Here is a 14,945-nt window from a genome sequence, read left to right on the forward strand (position 1 = left end):
GAGGAAACGCGTGGCTGCTGTCACTAATACCAATTAAAAGTTGTGACTTTGCCTAAGAAAATGAGGTCAGATTCATGTTATGATTGGGCTGGCTTTTCTCTATGCTGCCTTGGCAACTGGGGGTCAAATATTCTAAAATCGCTCTCGAGAGGTTACTTTAAAACGAGCCAACTTCGTTGGTTTACTGGTGCAAAGTACCGCTGTGCTACGCTACATTTAGATTTTAAAGAACTAGTATCCTTATCCTTATTTGTAGCCTTTTACTTTGCATGAAACCATTCATAAACATAAGCCCTGTTTACCAGCATGCTTACTCTTTGTCTGAGCTTTTTAAATCTCACACATATTTACCAGAAAATCATGCTCCAGATGATTCTGGATGGTATTCACTTCTGTGCCGTTTCACACTGCTTGTCTGTGATAGTATATCGAGTTAAGTTATATGTCTAAACTCGTGTTTGTTGCCTCTGATCTAATGCAATAGCTAAGCTCATGTGATGTGGATAATTACTATGGTACATTTTTAAAGTGTAGGTGTCTTCTCTGATGGTATTTTAGGATATATTGTTTCACTACCGGCCTTTTGAACAGAACATCTTATGCAGGAGAGTGATCATAAACACAATGCAACAACACAATGTTTTTATTTTATCTGAACATCCATATAGGACATCTGTGCAGTTCCTTTATCATGATCTCAGTCTGTGTAACTGAGGCAGTCTGGGAGGATTTCAAACTGTCCTCAAAAAGATATTTTTAAAAGCTTCAAGGAACAAATAAAGAACACTTTCAGAGAGCATTCTTAGAAAATGATTGCATGTTCGTTTAAAAAAAACAAAAAAACACACTGGATTGAATGCTCACTTGGAAAATTCAGGGACTCCCTCCCTCCTGCCAGCTGTTTATTATTACTCCTACTGATTAAAACACACAACTAAAGGGGCGTACACACACACACAACTGAGAATATTCCAAATGATTTGCAGAGGCAATCCTTCATTTATGTACAAGGGACCTGATTAAAACTTACATACAGTGCAGATGTGCAAACTTGCCAATCTAAGCATACAGTACACTCTGTAAACACATACAGGCATGTATTCCTCCACCACACACACACACACACACACACACACACACACAAGATGAAATTGATAAACAACCAACTGAGAAACTGGAGAAAAGAAAATAATTGCAGTGAGTGTGTGTCTGTGAGACACCTTGGAAAATACAGACATGAACCCTGAAGATATGAGGACAGTGCAGACAGATAGAGAGAAATGATATACAGAGAGCGATAGAGGTAGAAAAGAGGAAGGTAAAGCAAAAAGTGGAGGAAATGGCATCCTGGTATGAAAAGGAGAGAGAGAATATGACAAATAGGGCCGTGTTAGCAAAAGGAAGAGGGAGGTATATTTTGAAAAGAGGAAACGGGGGGACCAGGTGTATATAAAGAGGGGGAGGAAGAGAGGGGAGGAATCCGATTTAAAAATAAACGAGTCAGGGAGGGACGAGCACGATGGAGGAATGGATGACTAAGAAGCAAATAATAAGGAGACTTTCACAGACAGCAATGGAAGGAGGGAGAACGAGGGGAAGGATGTAAGAAGGGGAAACAATAGGACATGTACAAATAAATGGAAAGGGGGGGGGGTTGAGGAAGAAAAGGACAGAACAAGAGTGTAAAAAATCTGATGAAAATGGGGGGAAAAGCAGAAAGGGAAGGGAGACCTGCAAAAACAAATCAGCAACACGAGAGAAAGAGGCGAGGAGAAAAAGTGGAAAAAGAATGAGAGAGGTAGAAGTCGGGGAGGAGAGAGAGGGGGGGCGGGGGGGGTGGAGACAACAATGTGAAAATACAAAAGAAATATGAAGCTGCAAAAACAAATCAACTAACAGAGCAGAGGGATAGATAGAACGAGACAAAGGTACACGCAGGACAGATGAGAAATGTCGGAGAGAGAGAGAGAGAGTGAATAATAACTGGAAAAGAAAACTAGCGTAGAGGAAAATATGAAAAGGGAGATGGGAGGAAGACAGGACAGAACAGAACGTGAAAACAGAGGAGGAATGATAAATGTGAAGAGTTAGGAGGAAGGGAGGAGAGCGCAGATCGGCTAGAAAAACAACATAAATGTCAGGAATACGGGTGTGGGACAGCGGGGACATTCAATTATAGACACACATACACACCTGTATGCACTGAGGGACACCTGTACATAAAGTCATACATAAACATAGACGCTGGAGGAAATTGATAGTGACAGTAGGAAGTGAGGAGGGCAGATGGAAACGGCTCCAGACAAGACGGGTGAGAGGGATGATAGGGGGGAAAAGATATAGTGGGGCGGAGGGAAATACGGTATAGAGGGAAGTAGGACACCCTTTACTGTACGTGGAGTTATACTGAGAGATAATATATGGGCAGAGATGTAGCTGGTGTTCCTGGGGAGATGTATACGAAAACAACATGTCACTGCTTTCTTTATGGCTGAAAACAAGGCATGTTGTGGAGAGAAAGGGTAGAGTGCACAGGCAAAGGGCGGGATACACTGTAGCATCTTAAAAAAAGGCTAAAGCAAAACAGAGAAATGGTAGTGTGAGTTGGTTTTGGATTATTCAATGAGGAGTGTAACCCAAAAAAAGATGGAGGTCAAAAGACTCAGCGCAGGTAAGGTGAACTGGAGGGGATAATTTCTCTTTCATTAAGATATTTAGGATGCATATTAGGTTGTAAAAACTGCATTTTCTTTCTCAAGACTGGGTTTAAATTTGTGTCTGCCAGTGAAAAATGGAAGTGGACATACGGAAATTGCTACTTTTTCTACAACTTAACTCAGTCGACCATAATCAAACCATTGTCGCAGAGTGTGACATTTCACCTACTGCACAATTTAAAAAAAAATACAGTATGGGGGGAGAAAGGCACTACTACCTAATGACAGAAACAAAGAGACCTACGATAGACAGTTTAGGCAAAAAAGTAATGCATGCTATTATATGTGAACTAGCTAGGTGTTTGTTCATCTAACATTACCGTATTAATACTTCAGTGATCATTTGTACTTTGATGTTTTTCACTAAGGCGAGGATGGCTGTATCACATATAAATATGGTCATAAATAATACAAAGGTGTCTGGAAAACTTGGAAATTAAAGTTTAGTACAAGCGGCAACTCCCATCTGAAGTGAAAGCAACATAAAATCGAAGTGTTGGAAGTTCTGCTTGAAAATGTTGTCATTAAAGTAATTTGCTCTATTGTTAGTCCTCCGTGAGGTGTATCCATTTATTGTACCTGCTGCAACAGACCAATTTCCCTGCAGGATTTTTTAACTTCTCTCCAATGTTCCAAAAAATTGAAAAAGGTAATCATTACCACTCTCGTCAATGGGAGGAGTTCTATATCATTGTAAGTGAATGAAGACGGAGTAGCAGCATTGATTGCCTGTAATAGTTGGGATTTCCTTTACGACAACCAGGAGCAGTTAAACTGAAAATTCAGAGTGTGACAGAGCATTTCAGAGAGTGTGCTCATGCATGTTTCCCCACTTTTCAAAAAGCTTTGGTCTTTGAGTGACAATGGATGATGGTGTTCAGCACATTAGACTCTCCAGCGGCAGGAACAGGATAAAAAAATATTCTCACTGTATTGACTCGTGCAAAGCTATTAAAAAAAAGGACAATACAATCAGGGGCCAAAACCTCAAACACCAAACATTCATCAGCACTTTCAATTCTCAGATATTTCTGATTAAAATGTTTCCATATTATTAGTAGTGATTTCTGTGCAGGATGTACATCATTAGTAATGATTTCTGTCTGGCTGTTTTGATGAATTAAATTACAAATGATGGGACGACAAACACAGAGAGGAGAAGGGATGGAGAGGCTTCAGAGAAGGGGGGAAAAAGTGAGACACTAATTAGACAATACCACCAAAGGAGAGAAGGAGTGGAGGGTAGACTAATGGAGGAAAGAGAGAAATGTCACTCCATAAAATACTGGGCTAATTTGGGCTCATAATTACCATGGCGATGAGTGGCAGAGAGGGAGTGTGTGTGTGTGTGTGTGTGTGTGTGTGTGGGGGGGGGGAGGGGGGGGTTTGACCAGAGATTATGTGACAAAAACACCAGGATGGTTACGCACACAGTTAGAAAAAGGACACATAGTGACAGATTCTTTCTCTGTCACACATCAGCACAACGTACACTCACTTTGCAGAAAAACACACACACACACTCTGCAGGAGTGAGTCAGCTCACGTTGTAAGATTTCCACGCATGACCTTCTCAAGGTCAAAAGGTGGTTTCTTTGGAAATTACACCCTGTACGGCTGCGTGCGTGTCTGTACCTGCGGTGCAGGTGGTTTACCCTCCTGCAGATGTGTGGTTGTTCTAACACCTGGTCAGGGGTCCTGGGTGTTACTAGAGTTAACAAGGTGGCATGTGAACGGTGTGTGTGTCCCTCATGAGCTCTATAGAGTGCGTTCACACTGGCTTTTGTTGACCCTGCATCACTACTTTCTACTCAATATGTATGGGGAACTGCTGAGCTCAACACACCTCTATTTTAGCTCCTCTTTACTTTCTGATCTCTGATTTCTGAGTCTATGTGTTGCCATGGTTACAAAATTATCTTGAATAAATATAGGCTATACATTCCTTACAGATCGAGGGATCGCTTTCTTAACACGATCAGCAGAGGGATTTAATAGTAGTTTAGCTCTTGAATTTGTGCTAAAACCACACAGTTACTCACAGGACTGTGGTTGGTCTGCTTTGCTTTCAGACCACAAACAAACAGACAACTAGTCCACCAGAGTCTGTATCAGAGTTGGACTGATAGTTTTCATACGCACTGAAAGCACCTTCAGATTCTAAAGTTCTAAAAATCTCACCAAGAACACTTGAAAAAGGTTCGAGTTTAGATGTCATTAACAGCAGGTGACATTTTGGGGGAAAAAAAGATAATGAAAAGAAATTCAAACTTAACAAGCAGAAATCACCCCAAGCTCTTTCACCACCAATTATAGGGGACTGACTGCTTTGTTTATGGCGATGAAGAAAATGAAAGATAATGGCGACAAATCATGACACTGTAAATAGGGGCGGACCGATGCGGGGTGTAGGATGTTTATGGCGTGCAAATGAAGGTGTTTACGATGATGTGTGAAGCAAGACAAACACACTTCCTCTAATTAGGACTCAACCTATTTTCAAACTCAAAATTGTTCTTTGGAGGATGGGGCACACACACACACACACACACACACATTCATTCACGCACAAAGAAACAGACAAGCTTGCATAAACATATACACACAGCTGCATTGTAAAACGTATTATTAATACATTGAGTGACGCATGCAAATGTGTTCCAATAAAAGAAACAAACAAGAGAAAGATGCATGTTGGGGTGGGGTGGCAGAAATAGAGAGACAGATGTGAGTAACGCTGGTTGACACATTGAGGAGAAGAGACTGATTTATGGGGTGAATTACTGGATGACAGTGAAATCCTTTTCTGATATTCAAATTCAGACTGATAAGGAATGAAAGAGGGAGGAAAGAGGACTAAGGAGTGAGGAAGTAAGCTCCCTCCAGGCTACCAATACTGCCAGAGTAAGGGTTTCCATTCCTCTGGAGCTACATGGTTTGCGCTGTAGATTATCAAAAAAAAAAGAAAGAAAGTCCACATGACAGTGGGAAGGAAGGAAAGAGAGAAGGCGAGGTGGGGGGAGAGGAAAAGGAGGAAGTGAAATGAGGTGCTGAGTAACAGGAGGAGGAGTAACAGGAGGAGGTGGAACACGGGGAGGAGAGAGGAACAGCAGGATTTGGCCTTATTACTTGCCGTCTTATTGTGGAGACAGAGAAGGTGGGACAGGGGGAGAGAAAGAGGGGGATGGAGAAAAATAAGGACAGTAGGAAGAAAGGAGATATGGTGGGAGTGTTAAAAAGAGGCTGAGGGACGAGAGGATGGGAGAAATATGAGAGACAAGATCAATGGATGGATGAGTGGACATAAGGTCATAAGAAATGAGAAACTAGGAGAAAAAGGGATCATATGCAAGGCAGAGAGGGAGAGAGGAGAGGTTTGGTGGACGGAGGATGGATGAAATGGAGTGATTCACTACAGATTAATGGAGATATCTGTGAAAAGAGATTGATGGGTAGATCAGCAAATAGATGGAAAGACAAAAGAAGCGTGATCGCTGCTGCCTTGTTGATGCTATCAGATACAGACAAAGATAAATATCACACACACACATGCCCTCTTCCCTCCTTTACTTCCCTACAGCATGAAGAAAGCTCAGATTCTGCCCCTTCGGTTTCTCCCAAAGCCTTATTTCTCCCTCTTTACCTTACAGGAGACACGTGATTTTGGGCTTCAGTAAATTGTCTTCATCATCTACTTATCGCACTATGAGAGTAAAGGCTTTTCCACTCGCACTCCTTGGAATCAAGATTCACATCTCGCCAAGCTAAACTGACCACAGAGCTTATGTGCCAAAAGGTTGGAGGATACATTGAATGTGACGAGCCCCGCCCCCCCCCCTTCCCTCCCTGCTTGCTTGCTTGATCCCAAAGCACGCAGTCCATCCCTACCTGTCATTCTGTCGACAGGCCTGCCGCTACCCTCGTGCAATGACATCCGTCACTCCTCATCCTCGTCTCTCCCTCCACCCCCCATCCCTCGCCTCACACCTTAGTCTTATTATTTGCCCCTGTGAACCTCTTCACTCTGTCTGTCTTCTTTATATTGTAAATGTGACAAGAAATATACTAGTCACATACTAGCTGAGATTTTCTAATATGATTTACACCACCTACAAAAACTTTCTCCAGTGTTTCACTGGACCATGTTTTGCTCCCAGAGCAGCAGCAGAGCTCCTTCACTCACAGAGCTGCCAATCAAAAACTATTCTTCCTTCAAGTCTTGCATGAAGCTTCATTAATATTATATGATCATAGATAATTTATTCTAATTTACATACATTTTTCAACATTTAATATGTACGGGTAAAAAGATCAGAAAAAAACATATCAAATGTATAGATTTATTTTAAACAACAAGTAACAGGTGGGCAGGGGGGCTGCATTGCTAGGGGTGGGTTCAGGTACTGGCAAGAAGATGAAATACAAAGTCAGGAAGCGGTTTGGTAATACTTCCATTACCAGCCTATCAGATGCCAAAAGACTGCACAGTGATTTATAAAACTATGAGGAAGGATTTTACAGCTCTTTACCACAGTGGAAATGATTTTATGACGATTGCCAGGTATTTGATCGCTAACACAGGACCTTGCCAAATGACACTACACTGTGTTGCAAAAACTTTAGGTCTTTCAACTATTTTGCCGAAGACCCTGTGTTTTCTGGCCAGAGCATGAGGCCAATATTATGGCCTCATGTCTGAACATGGCCTTACGGTCCATCATTCAGCCTCAATGATTATGACTGAGTTGTCTGATACCGTCAAAAGCTCCAGAACAAAGTACAGGTGGACCAGATGTTTTGTCAACTGATGATAAAAACTGATGCCAGTAACTGGACAGCAGCAGGTTCAGTCTTAGTCTGTAAATGCAGTATTCTCAGTTTTTTTTCCTTTAACGCCTAAATGTTAGATTAACGGAGTGTATTTCAGAGTGAAAAACACTTAGAATAGTCATAGAATAGAAAACTGTCTGCACTGTAATGAACAGCAGCAGACAGTCAAAGTGCAGCAGCAGGGGGCGCGGCGCTGCAGCTGTGGGTCAGACCTTCAAATAAAAGCTGAGTAACGGTTTTTAATACTGCTCTACTTCTCTTGGTGCACACCATCTACGCTCCCTTGTTTGCTTCTGTTGCTCTCTTGTATCCTCTCTGCTCGCCTCTTCCCTTCACCTGCTCTGAAAGCTCCATTAAAAGGAGATGAGAGAACAAGATAGAAAGCTCTCATATGCCTGTTTCCTTTATCTATTTTCTCCCCCAGAACAGAAAATGAAGTCAAAGAGACGCAAAACAAGGGTGTACCCATTACTGATTCGACCCGTTGGATCTTTTGCTTCACAAACACCCATCAGTGTACTGTCTCTACATACAGTATGAAAAACTTTCCTCCTCTGTCTTGAATACATGAGCTCTTCCATTTCTACCCATTTAATCCCTTTTCTCTTCCTTCCCTATTTCACACCTTAACATATTTCCCTTCTTCTGTTGTGCTGTCGTCCTCATTTCTTTATGCTTTCCTAAGGTGGGAAAGCATTTAAAACTCCAGCTCTACATACAGGATAGCTGATTTTTGTGCTTTATGGAAGAAGCAGCCTTTCCACTACAGTGTATGACTCCTGCCCTCTTTCACAGATTTGTACACACTGAGCAAGTGACAGACAGCATTTTCAACAGAGCTATCATCACATGAGTTTGATGCCGCTGCAGCATCCTTCAAACTGTGCTGTGTGGCCATTTGCAGTGGTAGAAGAAGTATTCAGATCCTTTACCGCACGGTGAAATACTCCACTACAAGTAAAAGTCCTGCATTCATAACTTTACTTAAGTAAAGGTTTTATCTGCAAAATATACTTAAAGTATCAAAGGTAAAAGTACTCGTTATGCAGACAAATGGTTCCTGTCAGTGTTTTACTATTATATGTGATGTTTTTGGATTATTATTATTAATATAAGACGTAGCAGAATTTTCTCAACCCACAAAGGAACACCTCAGTTCTTGCCTCTGAAAAGGGTACAGAAGTGAAGCCATCTACATTCATCAAAGCAAGTTATCCAAGTTGCCTTGGGCACCTCAAGTGACCAAAAGCCCATAGCGTGACGACTTTCTCACCATCCTGCTCTCCACCTTTCACTGTGCCACTCAGTCGCTGACCTTGTCACAGCCCTTCACTAATAATTTATTCATCATCTGTCCCTCAAATGTGGCATTCCTCCATCCACGCCTTCCTGTGTTGATTGTGTTTGGTTCATTCATATTGCATGGTAATGGGGGGCGGGGGGGGGGTTGTCGATGTGTCGACACGTTTCATAGCTCAAACGCACAGCTAAATGGTGTAGGAAGGCAGGGAAAAAAAGGGAGGTGGGGAAGAAAAGGAAGGATGAGAGGAAAGAGAGTGAAATTGAAATGGGAGGAAGAGAGGGAGAAGCAGAGCTTGAAGGTGGGGGGGATAAGGATGTGGAAAATATGTACATTATTTTAAGTGGTGGTAGGTGGGGGGGGGGGGGGGGTCGAGTGGTGCGGGGGGAGCTGAAGAGAGAAAATATGGGGTGGAAACGAGGCAGAAAGTCCTTGAAGTGGGAAGGTCACAAGCTATTCCATGGCTACTCTTCTCAGACACGTTGCTGAGAAAAGCACTATATAGTGCAAGCAGCCATTTTCACAGTGAGAAGTAATGCACCCTGACAGTGAGAATGCCACATAATGCAGATGTTATTTACATAGCTTATATCTTTTTGGCCTGCATCCCTAAATCAGGTGTGAATGTAAAATGTATGCTGCTGATTTGAATAGAGCTCAAACAGCTAAATTGTCAGATAAATGCTTCATCTGAATGTGGCATTGAGCCACATAAACTGTTAATAAACAATAATCCCTGGGAGATAAATTAATGGACTCCAATTCCATTGAAATAAATCTGTGTGCACAACACAATCATTCATTGCTCCCCCTCGCTCAGAACCAAGAGACAGATGATTTGTTTGATTGGAAAGCCACCGGTGCAAGTCCAATTCAATCACATCCAAGGAGTCAAAAAAATCACTGTGTTAAGTCACCAGGCAGCAATGGCAGTATTTTATTCACCGCATCCGTGAAAGCCGTAAGAAGGGGGTGAAACGGTAAGAAATCAGAGGGTCTCAAGGAATTTATAGTTTCCCAATAGCAGTAAATTTGACATGCAGACAATATTATCATAACATTGATCAGCTTCCCTTGTCTGCTTGTGTGCACTGCTCAGCTGTAGTTTGCAGATTTCTGACGGGATACTGAAGGACACAGAGTGCGCATCCCATTATATTGCTTCTTTTTTAGCTTCTCTGCACCGTTAAAGATTTAATTTCACTTTTATTCCCCTCAAACAGAATCCTCCCACGTTAAGCAAAGTCTAGGCTACAGACCAAACATAACCCAGCCTTAGCCATTGAGCCCCCAAGGCTTTTTAAGCACCGTGCTCTGTTGAGGTCAAAATCACCATTATCTCTTAACATTATCTTTAACACATCGATTTGTTTTTATTCCGATAAATAGCTGTGTTATTCTTATTAAACCTTGTTTTAATTCTAATCTGCCATTTTTATTGATTGAAAGTGGCTTTCATTAACATTTAATTATTTCTAAAGCACTTTGTGACACTGTCAAGGCCTATAAAAGCTAATAGCGAATCAGCGAAAAAAACACATTAAGAAAAGGGATGGAGAGGGGGGAAAAACATTTGGAGAAAATGAGTGGGTGAGTCTAGGGTTAAGGGCAAAAGGACTTGACAGCAGAAAGCATCTAGGGATCAGACCTCATCAGCAAGAGGGAGATTTGTAGAGACACGATGACAAATGGCATATATGGTGTAGATATATACCGACATGTGCCTGTGGATGGATACACACAGCACTCATATAGTGACCTTTGTGTCTGTTCGTGTGTGAACATTGTCAAAGAAAATCGCTGGACCCCTCAAACAAAAGGCAAATGGACAAACACTCTCAATACTCATTATCGCACCAAGCATTCACCATTCCGAAGATACACAAAAAAAATAATTTAAGTAAATAAAACTAAATGCACATATGGGGTTAGGGTTATACAACCCCCTCACAGATAGATAAAGGTGAACACACACAGACTCATTCAGTCATGCAGCAATTTACATGCACACAGGGAAATCATGTCACCGCCCTCACAGATCTCACATAGCAATGTTTATAATTGCAATGCTGAAAACTACTACATGGCTCATTGTGACAAACCAATAATTTGAGCACTGGTTGTTCTCTGCAGCCGTGACTGTGTGCACACGTGTTCACACACACACATGCACACACTGTTAGATGAGGACAATCTGTCATCTCTCATTACCATAGAGCTCCATTAACTGATATTCTTAATATCAAATGTTTTGATGTGAAAGATGTGCTAGCACTATAGATCCCACTGAGAATCAACAATCCACTCTACAGCTCTTTGCAACGTTCAGTATGGTTGCTACATCATATCACCATCTACAACCAAGCTCTTAGAGCTGATGTTATGCTGCTTTCCCAAGCCTAACTGTCAAATGTAAGCTACATTTGACATTTACAGAGCATACATTTGTCATGTGGCGACAAAGACGACTTTAATGTGATGCCATATTGCTGTGCAAGCCAAGTGTGTGTGTGTGTGTGACATATGGACTAAACAAAAACTACCTACATGTAGTATGATTAGAAGAAGAGAGAATTATGTTGTATAATTAATCTTTGGGATCTGGCATTTTACCACTCAATGTTGAAACTGGACAGTATCTCAATCTTTTTACTGGGAACCACACAGTGTGTTGTTTAGTAAGATAAGAAATAGATTTTTTGATGCCTGATAAGTAGCAGTGACGTATTATCCCAAGTAGGATGGGCTACGTGTTTGGCGTGACATGGCAATAAAAACAAACTGTATAAAGTATCAACGCTTGATTAAAAAAACTCAACTTGCAGATTTTCTCTAGACTTTGTAAGTGAAGTCTCAAGGAGGAGAAATTGCCTCTGTCCACACGTGGTCTCCCTGAACCCTACCTCAATCCTTCCGGTGTCTGGTTGGAAGCCTCTGGATGGGTCTTCTGTCGTCACTCTGCACTGGATCGCACAGCCGTTCACCCTGATCTTGTCTTGTTTGAGGCTCAGTTCTGGCAGGCTGCGGCCCTCACACACATGGAGCTGGGCATGCACCAGGTCCACACTGTTAGAGAGAGACAGAGGCATTGAGGTGAATAAATTGATTGAAGCCCTGAACATTGTGTGAATAGCCCTTAATTTCCCTTGATGTCACTGTGGAGAACATTTTTTTTGCGTACACCAAGGTTTAAAAGACCAGTAAGGCCATTTATTCAATATAAACATCTTTAGCTATTCTTGGCTTCAAAACAGAATGGGGTGGATGTGGATTTGCAGTGGATTTTTCCAGCACTTCTCATTTGAACAAATGAATCTGCGATGCGTGACAAGAAAAAAATCCCTCATGGATACCTCTTAACAGCAAAAACAAAGTACATTACACCAAAAGAAACTTTAGTTATAATTTGGTGTTGCTGAAACAGTGGCTCCTGGGGGAAGAAGCAACCGTATGGAAAATCCAATTTTGCTAATGAAAACAGCTCATAAATTAGCAACATAACTTAAATTTGTTTAGAGATTAGTAGGTGTACTATGAAGAATCTCAATCAACCAGATCCTCTGTGATAAAGGTTATTATAACTATCTGGTAAATATTTGCACTGCAATGCAAACCTGGCATATAAAAGTCATTGTTTGGGTGTTTGTTTTATTCAACTTTATTCAATTCCAAGAGAAATAACAAGAAAATGTAGCCAATTAAATTATGTTTTAGTTGAATACACGGTGTAGTATCTCCCATTTGACCTGTCACACCAACTCTAACATACACACTGTTTACATATACAGTATGTTTTATTCAGATATGTAAAATGCAATTTTCCCCAGGAACAAATGCACACACACACAAATAGGAGTACATTATGCAAATTCTTATTCAGTAATTACCCAATATTAGAAGGAATGTAAATGTGAGAGGGACAGAGAGAAGTTATTTTCTTCCTGTTCCAGGAGTTATAAGCCTTAGCATCAGTTTTGGCTCATCTGTATGCATTTATTTAAATGTAAAGCTAAAATGAGACTTGCTGGGTCACGTTTCATGACCCTGCACACTCTAATGCATGGCTGTAACGTATAAAAGTATTTTGTCTTCGTTGTTTTTTTGGACTCATTTTAAATGGCTGCGTCCATGCACCCAATCCGCTGCCAAACATAAACAAATTCAGACAACTGGGATGCCTCTCCCCCTTGAAGGGTGAATGAGAGACAGAAGGCACACACATTGGCAAACAAGCTCGGATTTTGGACAGCGTCTTGGCTTCCATCTTCTTAATGTCTCAATTTGCTGGTATCCACACATTCTGGCCAAACAGAAGGACAATTATGCATCAGCCTGGTGTGAAATGTGTTGGTGGGAAAAGCAGATACACTCTTGATAACTTGGACAGGCGCTAACGTCATGTTTTTGTTACACTTTAATGAATATGTTGGTATTTTTGAAATTAAGACAACTCCACTCACGTCCTTGAATAATAAAAAAGGACAAGATGAAATGGATCTCTTTATGAGCGATGCTGCCAACAGTAGTTATGGAATTCATTCTCAGTACTTTGTTTAATTAGGATGCTAGTCTGACACCAGACTCAGATTAGTTACTATGTTTTTGTGGGGTCCAGCACATCGTCAGCTCTTCTGGGTCAAGAGAAAAATGTTTAAGAATAAAGCAACCTTGTGTTAGATTTCAGCTCCATCAATCCATCATACATTTGCTCTAAAACTTTGATTATCTTTTTGATTCCTTCATTTACTTATATACCGTTATAAATTCAGGCTGAAATAAAGAAAAGTACAAAGTACACTAAAGCTGGGATCTGATAAAAGTACGTGCTTGCTCATTAATTTGTTCTGTCAGATGTTTGCTCGTTAACCTAATCATTTATTAGAGTATTTGCATATTCATGAAAAGGGATGCAAAAGAAAAAACAAAACAGAACTTAAAAGACAAGCATCTAAATCTGAAAACACTAACTTATGAGATGACAGTGAGTTCTAATCGTTGCCTTTTCCCAGACATGGAAGTCCTTTAATATTATGCAAATAAACACATTTCAGTGGCAAACAAGACAACTGAACGTTTCCTGAGTCGAGAGTCAAACACTTGGCATCCATGCACTGACTTTTTTTTTTTTATTACATATAAATCATGTTTGGCCTAGTTTTTTTCCCCTCACATAATTCTTCTACTTTGAAAACACAAGGCAACACTGATTGAATGAGGACCCTCGAGGGTTTATGAATTTCATTGTATACTAATTTGACTCAGACAAATTAAAGAGCCTGCAGCAACATCTGTCCCTCAGTGCAGCCAGTTACAGAATAAAAGTCCCTTGTATCATTAGCAAGTTCCACAATAAGGCCAAGCTACACAGGAAGAGGATGACGATATGAGATATGCAGTCAGTGAAAGTAGGAGGAGGAAAATGCTACAGCACATGCGCACTCTCGATAAGGGTGTGATCACAATAAATACTTCTGGTTGTAACAGTTGGCAAAACTCTTAGAGAACACAGAGGATTAACCAAACATCTGTATAAAAGCATTGTCAGGCAATATCGCCATCAGTGGGGATGAGAGTTACTGTTATACTGAGACACAATCACTGGGAATAATGTATTTAGAATGGACTTCACCTAAAAAGCGCTTCTCAACCTTAACAGTTCCCAAAGTGCTTTACAGTTCAGGTCTCATTCACACACCGATGGCTACCAAGCTGCCATGCAAGGTGGTAGCCTCCATTGTTCAAGGAAACTTCAACATGTGGATGGGGGGAGCCGGGGATCAGACCCCCAACCCGCTCCCCCCTGCTCTACCTCCCACCACTGCACCACCATGCCGCCATTTAGCTGCACAGTATGAGAATAAATAACTGAGTTGTCAATATCTGCAAAGTTTAGACATCCACACACATTACCATGTCTGAGAATCAGCATTTTGACTGGAGACTGAAGTGGAGACTCAAAGTCACAAGATGAAATTCCTTAATGACACATACATGTTACATAGTATGTAATGTATGAGATGAACATGTATGGAGCTCCTGACGACATTAAATCAGGCTGGATGTATACCTAATGTACAAAACATGAGCTATAAGGGTCC

General features: G+C 41.1%; 1 protein-coding gene across 1 annotated transcript in view; it reads right to left on the reverse strand.

Annotated features, from left to right (window-relative positions):
- Nucleotides 1-14,945, reverse strand: part of LOC139305797 (pyruvate carboxylase, mitochondrial-like) — a 258,603-nt gene that overhangs the window by 167,535 nt on the left and 76,123 nt on the right. The window contains exon 11 of the mRNA XM_070929746.1: nucleotides 11,751-11,913. Within this exon, the coding sequence (XP_070785847.1) occupies nucleotides 11,751-11,913 (163 nt within the window). The remainder of the gene's footprint in view (nucleotides 1-11,750; nucleotides 11,914-14,945) is intronic.

The sequence above is a fragment of the Enoplosus armatus genome, chromosome 23 (genome assembly GCF_043641665.1).
Source record: "Enoplosus armatus isolate fEnoArm2 chromosome 23, fEnoArm2.hap1, whole genome shotgun sequence".
Classification (NCBI taxonomy): Eukaryota; Metazoa; Chordata; class Actinopteri; order Centrarchiformes; family Enoplosidae; genus Enoplosus; species Enoplosus armatus.